At 34.3% G+C, this 19021-nt stretch overlaps 1 protein-coding gene across 2 annotated transcripts in view; it reads left to right on the top strand.

The window, feature by feature from the left end:
* The window catches only part of dpysl3 (dihydropyrimidinase like 3), a 44761-nt gene that overhangs the window by 15272 nt on the left and 10468 nt on the right, over positions 1-19021 (top strand). For both annotated transcript variants that reach the window (XM_016555406.1, XM_016555408.1), the window contains exons 2-9: positions 2375-2463; positions 3185-3369; positions 6035-6199; positions 9316-9377; positions 9814-9894; positions 12807-12875; positions 13191-13311; positions 17417-17573. In XM_016555406.1, the coding sequence (XP_016410892.1) occupies positions 2375-2463; positions 3185-3369; positions 6035-6199; positions 9316-9377; positions 9814-9894; positions 12807-12875; positions 13191-13311; positions 17417-17573 (929 nt within the window). The remainder of the gene's footprint in view (positions 1-2374; positions 2464-3184; positions 3370-6034; positions 6200-9315; positions 9378-9813; positions 9895-12806; positions 12876-13190; positions 13312-17416; positions 17574-19021) is intronic.

Raw genomic sequence — 19021 nt, forward strand, 5'->3', positions numbered from 1 at the left:
GCTGTTCCTGAAACCACGCCTTCTTTCTTTGTGTGCACATTTGGGTGGCATTATGCTCATATTCCCACATAGTGATGTAGACATGTGGGGGCGTGGTCGAGTCTGGTCGAATATCTCTTTGGGTTTGAGACTTTAGTCTTTGCAACTTTAGGGATCTTATCTATGCACGAACAGCTTGTAACACTCCAAAGAGAAAGGAAAACTTGAAATTGCATCATATGACCCCTTTAATGAGATATGTATTATATACTGATTTAATGTCAGTCTTTTGTGGAAATGATGAGTTCTATAAGAAATCTGTCACAAAATGTGCTTCCAATCGCAGAAATAAGGTACAGTTCAGCCTTTTTATGAAAGAGCGAATCAATAGGATATTCGTAATTATCTGTAATAGCAACAGTAAAGGCATTAATAATGTGTGTTCTTGCTTCAGTTCATCATGACGAAACCGCAGTAATTATAACGGTTAAAACTGAAGTTTTATTATAAATAATAATAGCTATTTGGGATTGTTTTCCATACAGCAAAGCAGGATGATCACTGGCAGTCGAGTTTAGATGCAAGTTTGCTTGGTTCATTATGAAAAGGATTTGAATCCAGCCACTATGTATCCTATACAATTACAGCACTAGACGTGGAAGAACCGTTACTTGTGTCCCCTCAAAACAAAACCTTGGAGCATGACGGTGGATGTGTTGAAGTGTAACAGAGGTTGGTCATTATGTAGATGGGTGAGCTCTAGTGTTTTGACTGCTATGTTGGCAGAAAAGAAGAAACTCTCATGAGCGGATGGTAAATATTTTGGTCACCAGGCAACAAGGCTGCAGCTCTGGATGCATGCAGAGAGGTTTTCTTCAATCCCGCACATCATGGCTAATGCTCCACGCCTTAATGTCCTCTGGCTCAGCGTTTTTGGCTGTGTCTCCCCCGCTCCCTATGCACACTTAACAAATGACAGCACTGTTTGTGTGCACGGCTCAGATTGCACTCCGGCATTCGTCGAACTGTCTGTCCCTCACAGTCAATACACTTTCTGCACATTTACATCTTTGCTTTGTCAGCATCCTGCCGAAATCCTTCTGGTTGTCTTTCATAGGAAACATGCATTTATTAAAATTGATCATGTATCAATCATGTTCTTTAGATTTAAGGTTACACCTATTTACTTCCTGCACCTATTTTTGTAGTTTCACTCTGGACTTATATAAGCATTACTGAACGATTAGTTCAGTGCTGTTTTTATGTGACATTTTGTATCTACGCAGTCGCAGAGCAACCTGTGCAAGCACTCTTTAACAGGATTTGGAGTGCTTTCTTGTCAGTTTCAAGACGCAAAATGGTTCCTGTCAAGCTGTCTTTGTTAAAATAATGATGAGACGGTTCCCTGTTCAGGCTTACGTTGTCTTTCGAGTTCTGAGGTGACATGCTGTTATGAACTGATTATTCAGAAAAATGTCACTGGGGTGATTTTGACCCTAAGTTGAAGTGATGCATGGAGCTACAGCATCAGTTTTGAATGTCTTGGTAATGTTAAGTTTAAGGCTTTTTATGCAATAGAAATGTAAAAGTCTGTGCCCTTCAAGTCAAGTCAAATCCAAAGTGATTTATATAGCACTTTTCATAATGCACATTGTTTCAAAGCAGCTTTATTATGATTTAAATGTTTATAATTTCTTAATAACGTCACATTTTATAGTTGCGTTTAGCAGATTAGAGTTGGGTCATAATATAGTTTTGCAACAATACAAGCAATCAAGCAGTTGAGATTTGCAATATAGTGTATACAGTATGTATGCGGATAAAGTTGAACATACGATATCCATCTTTATATGAAGAGCTTCATGCAGTGGAGACAGTGAAACCAATGCAGTGATGCATGATTCCTCAGACAGACCGACCACAGATCCATACGAGCTCAATCATTTAGCCTATGTTTTAAAGTTGCACTCAGGGTTCCTGTTTATATTGATTTTTATGCAATGTGTTTTTGATTCTCCGTGTTCATTGTATTTCATTGCATGTTTTATTAGACTTGTATGCACTGGCACATCACTGACAGAGGATCTTCTGAGTAATTGATAATCAAATCTGCTGTTGTTGATTATTTAGCTATTCATTTTTATGTTTCACCAGTTGCTGGAGCCTTAAATTGAATGATGTCTGTTTGCATCCAGTCCATAAATTCTCAAAAATTGGTTTCTAGAGCAAATAGTTGTAGAAAAGCAGTTTCATGCACATGCAAGTTGAATTAAAACTATTTAAATTTTTGCAATCTAAATATAATTATAAAGTATGAAAATGTTACATTTTTACATTTGTTTTGCAGTCTAGTATCCTCATTCTCTCTCTCTCTCTCTTTCTCATGTTTTCTCAGAGTGAGAGGCTCCTGATTAAAGGCGGTCGGATTGTGAACGATGACCAGTCCTTCTATGCAGACATCTATATAGAGGATGGAGTCATCAAGTAAGCTGCGTTCACATGCACACATATACAGTACAGCATCGTTGATTAAACAACTGCTGATTCATTTTGAAAAATTTTGAAAAACTCATATCAGACTTTCAGCAACCGATTCACCTACTCCTTCTTAGAACAAAGCCAGCTAATATTTATATTAAAAGTCAGCATGAAATGAAAATTAATCTAATTTGTAGATGCATGTTATGTTTCATTAAAAAAAAAAAGTTTAATCAAAATGCCATAACTCAAACATATGAGTGTATGTGTTACATTGAAAATCTTTTGAAAACAACAAAACAAGTATTTTACATGTATCAAAAATAATTTTTACACTTAGCATTTTTATGAATACCTTAATTTAAAAAATGTATGTTAATTATAAAAATTTTTAGTTATGATATATATATATGTTTTTGGACAGCTTTAACCAATCTCTCCATGTAATAAAAAGCTCAAATTATTGATATTTTTAATATTCTGACCATTACTCAAAATAATGAGGGTCTATAGGCATCTACAGACCAAAGGTTTTCAGTTATTCATAATATTTTAAATATTATTCTCATAATGATAATGTTTTGCAGTTCTTTCCCTTATGATCTAAGAACAGTTATACAACTGAAAAAAAAAAAAAATGGTAAATTCCTCATCAATCCATTAACATTTATACCATAGTGTAATTAAAAACCGTCTTTCTGGATTACCATCTTCTGTCAACTTCAAGGCAAATTGGAGACAACCTGATAGTCCCAGGAGGGGTGAAGACCATTGAGGCCGATGGGAAGATGGTGATTCCTGGAGGAATTGACATCCACACCCACCTACAGATGCCCTTCAGGGGAACAAGCACTGTGGATGATTTCTCTCAGGGCACCAAGGCTGCTCTTGCTGGAGGAACCACCATGATCGGTGAGATCTGTGGAAGATTGCCATATTTATCTGCAGAGTGGATTGAATGGGGATAGTTCACCCAAAAATGTGCAAACATTTGCTGTTAATTTACTCAACCTCTGGCCATCCGAGATGTAGGTGACTTTTTTTCTTCAGTAGAACAGTAAAGAAGATATTTAGCAGAAATTGAGCAAGTCAGTGGCTATTGAGCCTAAAAATATAAGGCAAGACAAAACTAATCCGTATGACTCCTGACGATATTTTGATGTCTTATGAAACGAATCGACATTATTTAGTAGTTTATGTAACCATGCAATGGCGTCAAGTTTACACAATTATATTATTTAAGCACCCAATAATGATGAGAAACATGGATGTTTCACATGTCTAAAGCATATAAAGTTAGTCTTTATCAGCTCAAATTTTAACACATTTAGAAACCATTTAGAAAATAGCTGTAGAACACTGTAATACGTAATGGTAATATCTGAATTAACTGGCAAAAATATTATTTAATATTGCTGAGTGAACCTAAGTATCTTAATTTATACCACCAAAACTACTTTATATGGATTAAATCAGGTAGAAATATCTCATTAATGTAACAATGTTAATATGTTTTGCAGTGAAGCGCTATGCTTCACAGAAGAAAGTGTGTGTGTGTGTGTGTGTGTGTTAATGAAAAGGGATAAACATTGACAACAACAGTAGGCTTCCGGAAACCACACAAAGCTCCTGTATGCAGCCCACGGTGAAATTCTAGTTGCGTGGAAAGACAGCAGGCCTTTCTGACCGCTGCAGGCTACAGATCATGAAGAAAACGTGACAACAGCTGGAGTATAAGAGTGGCTTGTTGTACAGTAAACACTGTGTTAGCACTGATTCATTTTAGAGTAAAAATCCAGCTGTGTACGTCCCTTTGTTCCCAGAGGAAGTGTGTGCTAGATTATACATGCAGATAATATGGATACTATAAAGAAGCAGTGAAATATTGAGAGGCTATGTTCCTGGCCTAATGGTCCGAAAATATTAGCAGTAAAAATTCAGTCTGATTCTGATTCTAAAATGATTTTTTTTGTCATATTGAAACTTTTTTTCATATTAATGAATGAGTTGACCAACTTTGGATATCAAATTGTGCAGTTGTATTTGATTATATATGTAATTATAATCACTTTTTTAAGTAATTAGAAATGAACAATGAATTAATACAACTGGATGATATTTAGTTAGGAACGAACTAAATATACAAAAAATACAAGCAAATATAAAGTACTAAAAGGGAAGAAAGAAACACTTTACAAGCATGAACGCAAAGTAAGTATATGAAAGTTTTCCAGACAAGGACAGTCAGTGAGGGATAAAAAAAAAAAAAAAAGTAAAAATTGCAGAATAGATTCAGAATAATTCAAAAGGGCCTCATGGTGCATCAAGCAATCTTTTTTTTTTCTCGCAAAATACACTGAAGTTATTATTGCAATTATATTTAAAGCAGTGAATTAAAAATTAAAATAAACAAAAATAAAATAAATGTAAAATAAAATCAAGTTCCATTGACTCAATCATCAAAGTAATGGTAATATTTAAATTAAAAACTGCTCATGCTGCATGTATGCAGCATCTTTGTTTGGACTGTTATTAAAATGCAGTGGTTGCCTCTCAGTTTAAATGGAATGAGCACAGGGGTGTGCGATATATATCGTCTGTGATAATATCGTAATTGTTGTTTTAACGATGTGCAATTTGACATTATCGAGTATTTTGCAAAAACCATTCAAAACATTCCTACTGTCATCCTGCCTGCCTCCACACACCTGGACCGTGACAATATCGAGATATAATTTTTTGTCAATATCGCACACCCCTAAGCACAGCCTTAGTTTGTTTATATGAAGAGATTTCTTTTATTTGTATTATTTGATTTGGGACTTGTTTTAAAAATTTCGTTTTGTTATGTGAGAAAATTCAATTTCACAAATAAATGTGCAGCATTTTGTCTGAGAAATGATGAAAGCACATCTTTTCATTTATAATTTGTCTTATTTTATTATCGTAAGTATCGTTTTAATATCGTGTATCGTGTCGTGAGTTGAGTGAATCGTAACATCCCTAGTTGATCTGCATAACCAGCTTTTCTTGCCTTCCTAGATGATTCAGACAGCTTTATAGCTCCAATTTACACACTTTTTAATAAGTTATTTAACAAAAATATGTGACCCTGGACCACATAACCAGTCATAAGGGTCAATTTTTCAAAAGTGAGATGAATAAATAAGCTTTCCATTGATGTATGGTTTGTTAGGATAGGACAATATTTGGCTGAGATACAACTATTTGAATATCTGGAATCTGAGGGTGCAAAAAAATCTAAATATTGAGAAAATCATCTTTAAAGTTGTCCAAATGAAGTTCTTAGCAATGCATATTACTAATCAAAAATTAAGTTATGATATATTTACGGTAGGAAATGTACAAAATATCTTCATGGAACATGATCTTTACTTAATATCCTAATGATTTTTGGCATAAAAGAAATAGATAATTTTGACCCATACAATGTATTGTTGGCTATTGCTACAAATATACCCCAGCGACTTAAGACTGCTTTTGTGCTCCAGGGTCACATATGAGCTGTGTTGTCTGAATAGGCGTGTGAGCTGCCTCTGTCGTGTGTCTCCTGCAGTGGATCATGTGATCCCGGAGCCGGGCTCTAGTCTGGTGGAGGCGTTCGAGCGCTGGCGTGAGTGGGCGGATGAGAAAGCCTGCTGTGATTACTCTCTGCATGTGGACATCACCCACTGGAACGACAGCATCAAACAAGAGGTCCTGAGTCTCATTAAGGAAAAAGGTGGGAGATCTTTTACTATTACACTTTTTTAAGATTGCTTACACACCAGGTGCATATTGAGGGCCCGCCGAGCCGAGTGGGAACTTTTAATTGAAACGAGGGAACGAATAGAGCCCTGCACGGGCCTCAAATCTAGGCCCTAGTCCGGCCCTTGTCCCACAGCTTATCCGAATTCTCGGCCCGAGTCCGACTGGAGCCCGTGTCTTTTTTCTCTCTTTACACAGCTGCTTTTGCAGCCATTAAAATAGTTCAGTTTTGGTTTTTGGTAACTTGGTCTCTTAACTAGTTGCTTATTAGCATGCATATTACTAGAATATTAGCCATTTATTACTAGTAATTAAGCACATATTAATGCTTTATTCTACATCCCTAATTCTACCCAATACCTAAACTTAACAACTACCTTACTAACTATTAATAAGCAGCAAATTAGGAGTTTATTGAGGAAAAAGTCATTGTTAATAGTGAATAAGTGTTCCCTATTCTAAAGTGTTACCTGGTTTTTAATAGCAAAGTGGTTATATTTCTTTTCGTTTCTTTATTAAGTTCATTTAGAAGTATGTTTTGAACATTTTATGTTTGTTAAATTCAGGTTTTTGTTTTTTAAAGTACCAAGACAGTGAGTTGAGCATATGTTTGATCAATTTAGCCTTCTCAAATCAACACGACTTGCCTAAAATAAAATCTATATAGAACACTTCATGCATTTCACAATTTTAACCTAGATAAATGTGCGCTTTTAGGTGCATATCCAATCGTTTGTGCGGAGAGTGGAAGCTGAAGCGCGCTTTGACATGGAGGCGGTGACGCGATCACTTGTATTTTTTTTCTTAATAAGAGTGGAAACTTAAAATACGCCGTCATTTTTGCTCATAAATGCACTTTCTGCTGTCTCGGTCTTGAACAGGAGCGCGTCACAATGATGAACCGAAACTCAGCGGATACTTGCCTCACAGACATGATGAAATATCTATAGAATGCTTTAAATTACTACTTTAAAACGAAATAATTCAAATCTAAAACAAAAACTCTTTCATTGTGTAATCCGTAAAGATGCATTTCTCTCTAAAGGCGCGTCCAATGAGGAGATGGCGAGTCAGGATCGTCAACTTCATCTTTGCGACACTGACTCAGAAAACACTAGTTCATTAATAAAGAATTCAAATATCTCATTATTATTTTTAACCATTTTTTCCCCGTTTTTTGTTTGTTTGTTTTTTTGGGCCGCTGTGCGAAGATTGTGTTTGCATGCAGTATAAATAGCCTATAGTCCTTAGCCATCTTCAAGAATCGACTAAAAACACATCTCTTCCTTATTTGACCCTCTAACTCTAGCACTCTCTATTTTAATTCTATTCTTAAAAAGCAAAAAAAAAACTTGCCCCTTTTAGACTTGCACTCTATTAATTTACTGCTTGTTTTCTTTAAAAAAAAAAAAACTAACACTAGCTTCTCTATTCTTTTTGTATTCTATCTATTTGTTTTCTTTTTATTTATTGTACAATTAACTAAAGCAAAATAAGACCTCTAACACTAGCTTGCTCGATTCTTTTTCTATTCTATCTGTTTTCTTTTTATTTATTATATAATTAAAAAAAAACCTTGCTACGTGTGCTGCGTTAAGCTGACTGAGACTGTTATAGCACTTGCGTATCATTGCTGTTTTGTTGGTTTGATTGCTTCTATTGTCCTCATTTGTAAGTCGCTTTGGATAAAAGCATCTGCTAAATGACTAAATGTTAATGTTGTGTGAAGTTAATGTGAAAATTCCACCTATACCTGTCATTCTTTATATTTAACTTGAAAAACAGCAATAAAACGTAGGCTTTTTGACAATTGTTGAAATTGAACTGATTTTTTTTCAACATGCATTCAAATATTCATGTTTATTTTGTGCTGCAAATATTAAAGAGGAAAATATCATTGATTCACACGCAGCTTGAACTGAGGCAAATATAGTTATCGCACTACAAATTAAAGAGCTTAAAAACACATTTATTGTTTGTATTTTATCATAAAATTGACAGAAGGGACTTTGTGTTATAGTAAAAGTAACAAAGCACAAAGCTTATTGCGATTATTGGGTGGCTTACGTGCTACAAATAATAAATAGACTTGAAAACATTAAATATTATTTCCAAGCATTTATAACGTAAACAAAACTCTAAACTCTACAAACAAAACCACAAAACATGCACACAACATGCAAAACATTACGCGTCTCTTGCAAACGGTGTTTTTGCACAGTAACTCTACAGCATCAAATGATTGGCCATATACACACCAAACTACACGTGCATATGACAAATGTAAAACACTACTATTTTGTGTTTTTTGCTTGTTCAGTGTGCAGTGGAGCTGACTTGAGCTGTATAATGATACTATTGCCGCAGTTTTGCAGACTTGGTCTGAAGATTGGCTTTATGAGTGAATGGTTTCACTGAGTGTGCTTCAAGTGCAACTTTTAGTGTGTGAGCAATTAAAAAAAACTGCAAGCCAAAGACCAAAGAGTTTAAGCATCTAGATAAAAAAAAAAATTCTGAATTGTTCAAAAATGGTCCAGCATACTTGAAGTTATAGATATAAGCAGTACAATATCCCAGAGGGAATGTGTTGTGATTTGACAAGTTATTTTTGGTCATTTGTACTATTTCTGAAAATGATGCTGCTTTATTACAGCTTAACCTACAAATGAGCACAGAATCTGTTCTGCTGCATATTACCGTGTGCAAACTAATGTGCTTTTAGTAGAGTAGAGCATTTTATGTTTAAAAAAAAAACAAAAATCGATATTAATAGTGACATTTATTTTCAGGTGCAGAATTTTTAAAAGCAGTTTTTTTATTTTTTACTATCTTGACTTTAAAAGTCAACATAAAAATTCCACATCTCTGGTCTTACTGAGCGTGATTCATCACTTTATATTGTTTAAAGTTTTTTGCCCCATGCATTCTGGTATTTTCACCATTCAATTAATTCATGATGGATAAAATCCCCACCCTACTTTTTTTTTTCTAGTTTGAGAATAAGAAATGCAGAACATTATGGAAATGATAATGTGAATGTGAATGCTGACAGAGTTTATGTTTTCTGATTTATTTGTTCTGTCCAAATAGGAGTGAACTCTTTCCAGGTCTATATGGCTTATAAAGACCTCTATCAGATGAGCAACAGTGAGGTAAGCTAAAGAAATTATAGTTATTATATATTTATGTATGCATTTATTTATTTGTTTGTTTGTTAAAAACAGAATAGTGTTGTGGATATACACATTCTTTCATTCTTTCTGTTGGGAGTTATTTCTATCTGATCTGACCCTTAAAAATGACTTTTGTTGGTGTAACAATGTTGGGTTTTTTCACAAAATCTCTCCTCACAGCATTTTATGTAGAATAATTTAGCCATTTATTAATGATTATTTATATATTGGTGCATATAAAAGTACCAAGTACCAATATACAAACGTTATTCTCCCATTACCTAATTTGATGAAAAATGCATTAATTTTCTATAAAATCAAGATTAGACTAGATTTCCGTTTACTTGATCTCATTGTTACAAAAAAGTTATATTAAAGCTATTTTCACTCTATTTTTCTATGTGTGTATGAACAGCTTTATGAGATCTTCACCTTCCTTGGAGAGCATGGAGGAATTGCACAGGTCCACGCTGAAAATGGAGAAATAATTGCTGAGGTACGTGAACCTTATGAATATTAAAGGGGTCATGAAATGGAGAATCAAAAGACGTTACCATTAATGTGTGTCATCGGCGTATGGAATCGAGGAGGAGTCCATCGATCGCAAGAGCCATACTGCTGTTAGCTAAAGAAAGAGCATTTTTGGTGCAAAAAACGTATTTGTAAACAAATCTTGAGATGTAAAAATCTGAAACTGCATTTCATGTGAATATGTAAGGACTCGTGTAAAGACGTTCTTAGACGTTCATTTACGCATTAGTAAATCGAGACTCGTTCCTGTCAGTAGTGTGAAAACCATCTGTTCTCTATATTGTCATTATTTTGTATACAGACAGCAATCAGAGATGGTTATCTTTATAATCGCCAAAGTAGCAAAAATCTATCAGTGATTTGATTTCTGCATTTTTACCAAAACGTCCGTTATAATCGATGACACTGTTCTCACTGTGTTCGTTATGATACATGTATGTTGCAATAAGAAGATCACTGTGATCATTGTGCGTCAGTAGACATGGCTGTGTTCGGCTGCAGTGCAGCGCTGCAACCTTCAATGCTTTAAATATAATGCTAGCTGTAATCAACACTTTCAACATTAGTTTATCTGGGCAGCTGTTACAGTAAACACGCAGTAAACGTTTCTGAGAGAGCTCCACATGTACTGCTCATTTCATATGCAAAGATGTCAGCCAATCACAGCAGTGGGCGTTTCCACTGAGCCTTGATCTTAAGTGCACATCAGGAAACATTATAAATTAATTAAATGCAATTTATGACCTCTTGAAGAATCATAGCAATGCAGTTTATTTGGCTTTACTCGCTACACTTTACATGAAGTCCCTGTGTTTAAAGAACGCATTTTCCTTTCTTCGGCATATTTCATGTTGGAGCATGGCATATCAGAGAGCTTATTCCTTTTTTCAGTAGTCAGGAGCTGTTGTTATTAGATGGTTGGGGAATTTAATTATTATGCATTCTTCCACAAATATGGTCAGAACATTCACTGTAAAAAAAAAGCGTTTTTACAAAATTTTACAGTTAAAATTACACTTATTTTTTACAGTGTTGTTCTAAAATATGCATCCGAGCTCATTTTCTCTCTGATTTACTGTTAAACGCTCTCCTTCTGATGACAATGACTGCAATAAAAATAGCTTTTCAATCATCAGAGATTCTTTCTTCTTTAACATTATAAACAGAATATATAACAGAAGCACTTAGGTACAGTAAATGTTGATTGGAACCGGATCCAGAATCAATAAAACCGTCTCTATTTTCAGTGTTTTGTGAGAGATGTGGCATGCATTACTTTTAATGCCTCTTGGTTATTTTGTAACCGTGTATTCCTAAAGTGAATTAGATGAGAAATGCGAACACAGGAAAAGCAGTGCTGCGTGTTTCTTTAATGAGAAAGAAACACCCCTTTGGACTTTAGTTGTGTTTTTATTCCTCATGTGTTCTGTGACCCATGTTTGATTGTGTCATTTAGTTCAGGTGTGTCTGGTTAATTATCCTCATTGTTCTATCCTGGATTTACACTTGTGTGGATTTATTAAAGACTATTTGCATCTTCTTCGTGCGTTTATCTCACCGTAGTGTGACAACTTAAAACTCACACATGCTTATCCATGCATTTTTTTTTTCAGTGAAACACAATAAGGATAGAAGAACTTTCATGCTTTTTTTTCCCCAGTAAAACAGCAATTCATTAGTAACTGTCAAGCTCCAAAAAGGTTTTATAAAAGTGCTTCGTATGACACTTCCTTGTGAAAACAAGTGCGCTTAATTGTTTTAAATGTGTAATTGTATTGAAATCTTGAAAGTATATTTTTAAAAACTGTACTTGCATATAATATAATATTAATGAAATAAAAGGCCACTTATGTGTCATTTAATCTTAATGCCTATATTTCTTAACACACTTAAGTAAAAGGGCTTTAAAAACTTTGTAAAAATCTTAAATTAAAAACTGTACTTTTATTTACATTTTAAATAATTCATTAATTAATAATAATCTTTTGTTGTGCTTTAAAGAAGCACACTTATTTTGATATGTTGACTAACATTCTAAAGCACATGTAAAGTACTTGATTATAATTGTAACTGTAGTGTGTTACATTTAAAGATAATATATTGTAAATGTAGTAGATTGCAACTATGTCATTATAACTGTGTACAAACAAATATCATTTAAATACACAACATAGAAGTGTATTCCAATAGAAATAACATTAAGGTATATTTGATTTTATTTAATTACAGGTGAATAGCAATCCAGAGTCACTCATACCAATCCTGAACATTGCAAATGCATTTATTACTATCATTAATTATAAAATAGAGCAACATTTCTGAAACGCGGTCTCAACAAAGCCATTATTATTTTTCTACCGGTGGAGAACTTTTGCCGCCTCAACATGTGCGATTTCCACATTTGCAGCCTTTTCATGCCGTCTTCATAATGAAAGGACAAACTTTTGGACTTATAGTACAGATGCGTTTTGGCAGCTTTGGATTTGACGTCTCTTGTAACAATTCACTTAAGCTGTGAATTTAAACAAGTAATATGCATATGCATGCAGTATGAACTTAAACAAGCGATATGCATGCTGGTTTGGAAACCAGACATCGCTCAGTCATAAAACAATGTAAAATAACAGTTAGGCTCATCTTAAGAACAATGTTATTTGGAAAGCTAGCTGTGGTCACATTATATTATTCATTGTGATATGGAAAAGAGCTGATCTTCCTGAAAAAATTGGTGTTCCTCAAAGTAAATGATTACACAGTTTCCATGTTTTCTTTAATGACATTGTTCATGCACCACACCATGTTAAAAAAGCACGAATAATACAAGTACAGTGCAAAGAGTGACAGAAAAGCGACTCATCTCGTCTGTGTGTTGTTCAGGAGCAGAACCGTATGCTGGAGATGGGCATCACCGGACCCGAGGGACACGTTCTCAGCCGTCCAGAGGAGGTCAGTGAGCACAAACACAGCTGTATGCTGTCCTGTGTGGGGGTTTGTTCGTGCTATAACATCACTGCAGGCCCAATTCTCAATGCAATGCAACTCACAATAAGACACAGAACTTGTGTTAAATCAGTTGCATCAATCTGATTTCATGTTGAAAAATGTCCCGCCCCACAGATTTAATTAGTCTGGCATCAGTGATCTTTCGCAGACATGATGGCTTTATTGAGGTCAGCCAGGAAAGTGGGGAGGGGAACTTTTGAGTTAGGCTGAATCTGTGTGTTGTGTGTGTGTTGTGTGTGTGTGTGTGTGTGTGTGTAGCTGGAGGCTGAAGCGGTGTTTCGAGCCGTCACTATTGGCAGTCAAACCAACTGTCCTCTCTACGTGACCCGCGTGATGAGCAAGAGCGCTGCTGACATCATCTCACAGGCCAGGAAAAAAGGTACACACTATCACATACATTTAAATCCTGATCAGCAATCAGTTTACTAAGTACAGTTCAAATCTATATAACATGTTATAAAACGGAGAGTTCCGGTCCTTGATTCTGATTGGCTGAGCCAAGTTCGAAGCTGTTGTAAATTACTCTACAAACATACACCTTTGTTTACGTTTGTCTGTTGCTCGGCAACCACTTTGTTGCAACCACAACTGTTTCTGAGGAACTACATTGTTTGGTGGAAGAATACTGTTTTTATTAATATCATTACACTTTATTTGCTTTGTTTTATTTTGTGAAACCTTACTACGTATATGGAATAACCGTTTTATAAAAGCAATAACCCCCGTGAAGCCGTGGTTTACAGTGAATTTATAACAGCTAAGGGGGTTTTAGTCACTCCGCTTCACGTCGTGCTTAACAACGCCCCGTAGCTGTTATAAATTCACTGTAAACCACGGCTTCTTGGGGCTTATTGCTTTATTTACTGACATGTTGCTCGAGAAAAATTCTAATTAAACTTTATTTGGAGTACTACTTGTGCACAATGCACATTTCTCAATATTTAGCCTAAAATGTGTTTTAATGTCACTACTGATGATGATTGTATGATTTTTGAATAATATCGGTCTTTAAATGTAAGATATTTCAAGTGTGCCTGAAGTATACTTGCAATAGTTCTACTTTAGCACAATCAAATACTTCAGTATATCTTTAGTTGGACTTCAGCACTACTTCCGCACTTTAAAGTGCATTAAGTACAAAATTAGTTGTTCCAATTTAGCGGACTAAGTATACCATTTAAAGTGCAGTACAAAATTAGTTGTTCCAATTTAGCGGACTAAGTATACCAGTTTAGTATACTAAAAGTACAATTGCAGGGTATTTTTATTAAGTACATAAATATGTAAATGTATTTGTAGTATACTTAGCATGAAATAAATGTAGTTCAAATATGGTTTAGTATATTTATTTTTCACTAGGGTGGTAAATCATCAAATAAAACAAACATAAATAAATAAATAAATAAGGTAACACTTTATTTTAAGGTGTCCTTATTACACATTTTACATGTACTGTACTTATTATAATAATGATAAATTATGCGTAATTACATGCAAGTAACCCTAAATTAAACCCTAATCCTAACCAAATAGTAAGTACATGTAGTTAATTAATATTACTGAGTACTTAAATGTATTATTACACTGTAACAAGGACACCTTAAAATAAAGCGTAACCATAAATGTTTTTAAAAATATATAAATAAATAATATAATTTAACAAAAAAAGCCTTTAAAGTTTAGAAGTAATGAATGTCTCATAATGTGGCCAATTCCAAACAATATCTATCTAACAATATGAATATCAATGTCTATATATTTTTTTGAATAATGGACAGATTCTATTCTTATTTAATTCTTATTAGTCAGTACCAATAAACCAGTAAAATCCCACAGTTCTCAGCACCAATTTCAGTACTATAGCAAAAACTGTTGCAAGTATTTTTTTTATTTAAGTATTGAAAGTAAAAATATTAAATAAATAAAATGATCTGTTACTGCTATTGATAATAATAAGTAAATAATGTTAAAACATTAGCATGTAGACGTTAAATATTGTACGATTTTGTAATTACGTTGCATTAAAAAGATCAAATGAATGTAATAAAATGACAAAGAAACACAGGTAACAGAACAAGTGTCAGGTCTGTGGTTATCACAAAATCAAACTCCCATTACAATAAAACAAATATTTCTGTACTGCGCAATGAATCTCGTTTACATCATGTTTATACTTGTTTTGTTACGAAACAATTTGCAACTTACGTCTGACTTGAAAGGCTCTGATTGGCCATTGTGCTCACATGCTCCACAAACATGTCTGTGATTGGCTACAAGCGCTATGCTGCAAAAACACATTGTAAATAGAAACCTTTGACTCTCTTCACAGAGCGTTCTCACGGATATGTGAATGTTTGAAAGCAGCTGCTGATTAGTCGCTTATTGTGTACTTTTGACGACACAATTTGTAATATTTACCACATTTCATGTATAATTGTGTGAATACAAACAATGTTCTGGAGAAGTTTCGGAGTGAGCTGAGGTTCCTGGGAAACAAGGTGCAGAACACGATGAAACGTCTGATAAAATAAGAAATCACAGCATGAGCATGTCAGCAGCGTAACGCTTGAGCTTTCACAGATGTGGACTAGTTTACACATCTCATCTGAGTTAAATAAACCTCTGTTGACATATATATATATATATATTCATTACAGTAATTACCTTTGGTTGGATACAACTGTTTGGCATGTGTGTAAATAACAGTTTAATTATTATAAATGTATTAATAGTAATTTGTCATTATATGTTAGCTGTCTATACATTATTTGCACTCTGTGAAATGTGAAATGTTTATTTTATATGCACTGGCCGGTCTGTTGTAAAGGTTCCACAATCCATCATTATAATAGCTCTTGCTGTTTAGTTACTGTAAATCATTCAGATGCAATGCTCTTGCTGTGGGAGACTCATACAGTGACCTAACCAGATGCAACAAATGTAAAAGGACTCTTCCATGATAAGAAGTTTTTCTTAACAATTTAAGCATTGAGCGGCACAGTTTTAGAGAAGTGTCAAATTCTCAGGAGTACAGAAGCCAGCCAATATTATTTTAGACAACTATGGTTTTTCAAATGAAAATAAACAAGTGTAAATGTTAAGGCTGTAAACGTATAATTTAAAAACAAAAAATTTAATTATTTGCATGATATGCCAGTTAATCACAGATTAAGTTTCTCCTCTGGCTTTTATTTCTGGACTTCAGTTCAGTTATTCCCAGTGTAGATTCTGTAAAATTACTTAAAGAAATAATTCAGCCAAAAATGAAAATGGTCATTTATTTACTCATTCAAAAGCTGTATACTGGTGTTTTATCGGTGAAATCAAAAAGAAGGAATTTTGAAAAATAAATGAATAAATCACAGGGCTGTAAAATTATTAAATTCATCAAATTAATTACATGCATTGCATGCATGCATTCAGATTCAGATACGGAAGCTCAGACGTCCTTGCTTGATACACAGGGAAAAAATGGTTCACTGGTTCACTTTTGAGCTTCACATAATACCACATTTCATGTGCTCTGTGTATGGGCATTGATCAGTGTTTATATGTGATTAAACGCTAAAATGAAATCAGATAAAGCGACCATGACTGTGAAAAAATTGGGCGAATGGACTTTCAATGGAAAAATCTCATTTCATTAAAAAATATTTACATTTGTCTTTTTGAAGATGAATGACAGTCTTATGGTTTTGGAATGTTGTTAGTAAATGATTACAAAATTCCCATTTTTGGGCAAACTACTTATTTAATAAAGTGTAGTGTGCAACAGTTTTATGTCTCTGAAATGGTTGCTATAGCGTTCCCAAAAGTGTGGTAAAATGTCTTACAATCTCTATTGCGCTATTCATCACTCTTCAATTGGGCGCTTAATCACTGTCTTTAAAAGGGACACAAACCTGTGACATTCTAGACTTTGCCTCTTATTCTTTCTGACTGTCCTGAATGGAGACTAAAAGCTTTGTGTCAGTGGAGATTTATAAGTCAGTTCGGTAACACTTTAGAATAGGGGTCCAGAATAATGCATTAGTTAAGCATTAATTAATGGTTAACTTGTTCACAATTAAGCATTAGTTGAGCACAAACACACTAGTAATTAATGATTAACTTGCCATTTAGGGAGCTCAGATTATGCATTAGTTAAGCATAAATAAAGTAGTAGTTAATGATTAAAGTTCTGTGCAGGTTCATCCTCTCAGTGCTTTTAATGAGTTTTGCAAAGGTCTTTGATTCATTTACTTGCTATGACAAGCATCACTGGTGAAACTGCTCATACATAGGTTTAGGGATTTGAACAAACCCCTACTCGTATAATTCATCCCACACCGTTTGTGCTCAGATCATGGGGTTTATTGAGGAGAAGTGTGCTAGTACTTTTCTGAACATTTGGACGCATGATGTTTGGCTGGAGGACAAAGAAAACATATTGTAGATTTACACTGAAGGTCATATTTAGACCAGAAGATCATGTTTGTTTCTAGGTAATGTGGTGTTTGGCGAGCCGATCACGGCCAGTTTGGGAACCGATGGGACTCATTATTGGAGCAAGAACTGGGCAAAGGCGGCGTCTTTTGTGACCTCACCACCCCTCAGTCCTGACCCAACCACTCCAGACTACCTAAACACCCTGTTGGCCAGGTAACACAAGCATATCCTAAAATATATTACATCATTTTACAATACAGTTCTGTCAGTTAGTTCTTAACCGGTGGGTCTATTAACTTATTGACTACAAAACCCTTGACTAGAAGTATTTGATTGAAAATGTGAAAAACAATATAGTTGATATTTGAAGTTTATTGTAAAATATTTCACTGATGGACTGGCCATCCATCCAAGGTGTGTCTCTACATATGGCAAGAGATGCTGGGATACATTTTAAAAATAATAATAATAATGTCAAAAACATTATTTTAGTATATCTGAATCAACCTAACTACATTAATGTTTACCACCAAAACTACTTCATATGGGTTAAATAAGGTAGAAATATCACTTTAAAGTACCACTTTACTACACTTTGCAGTGTAGGCAGAAATTTGTATACATAAAATGTATTAGTCATTGAATAATTCACTCAATTTAGTCATTGAACAATTCACTAAATTTAGTCATTGAATAATTCACTCAATGTAGTCATTGAATAATTCACTCAATTTAGTCATTGAACAATCAATTTAGTCATTGAACAATTCACTCAATGTAGTCATTGAACAATTCACTCAATGTAGTCATTGAACAATTCACTCAATTTAGTCATTGAACAATTCACTCAATTTAGTCATTCAACAATTCACTCAGTTTAGTCATTGAATAATTCACTCAATTTAGTCATTGAATAATTCACTCAATGTAGTCATTGAATAATTCACTCAATTTAGTCATTGAATAATTCACTCAATGTAGTCATGGAATAATTCACTCAATGTAGTCATTGAATAATTCACTCAATGTAGTCATTGAACAATTCACTAAATTTAGTCATTGAACAATTCACTCAATTTAGTCATTGAACAATTCACTCAATGTAGTCATTGAACAATTCACTCAATTTAGTCATTGAACAATTCACTCAATTTAGTCATTCAACAATTCACTCAGTTTAGTCATTCAACAATTCACTCAATGTAGTCATTGAACAATTCACTCAATTTAGTCATTGAATAATTCACTCAATGTAGTTATTGAATAATTCAATAATTGGTTCAGAACTTCTGGGGCTTCATTTATAAAACGTGCACACACACAGATTTGATCTTAGAGTGTGTACGCTGAAATCCACACCAACTTTCATATAAAAAAACGGTCTTTGACGTGGAAAAGTGCTTTGTGGCAAGTCAGGGTCCAAGCAGGCGTACACACTTTTCGGTGTCCGAGTACTGCAGGTATCTGGAAATCGACGCAATTCTTGACGCCCGTCATTCTCAAGTAAAGGATTTGGACGTTGACTGGTGCTCTGTTATATGTTAATGACATTAATTAGGGGGCGTCTGCAAGGCAGAGATCTGAAACTATTCAGCTACGCACAAATTCAAGCTCATTTGCAATTTATGATTTTCACATCTGAAAGAGGCACAAAAAATGTG

The sequence above is a fragment of the Sinocyclocheilus rhinocerous genome, unplaced genomic scaffold (genome assembly GCF_001515625.1).
Source record: "Sinocyclocheilus rhinocerous isolate Xijiao unplaced genomic scaffold, SAMN03320098_v1.1 scaffold1427, whole genome shotgun sequence".
Lineage (NCBI taxonomy): Eukaryota > Metazoa > Chordata > Actinopteri > Cypriniformes > Cyprinidae > Sinocyclocheilus > Sinocyclocheilus rhinocerous.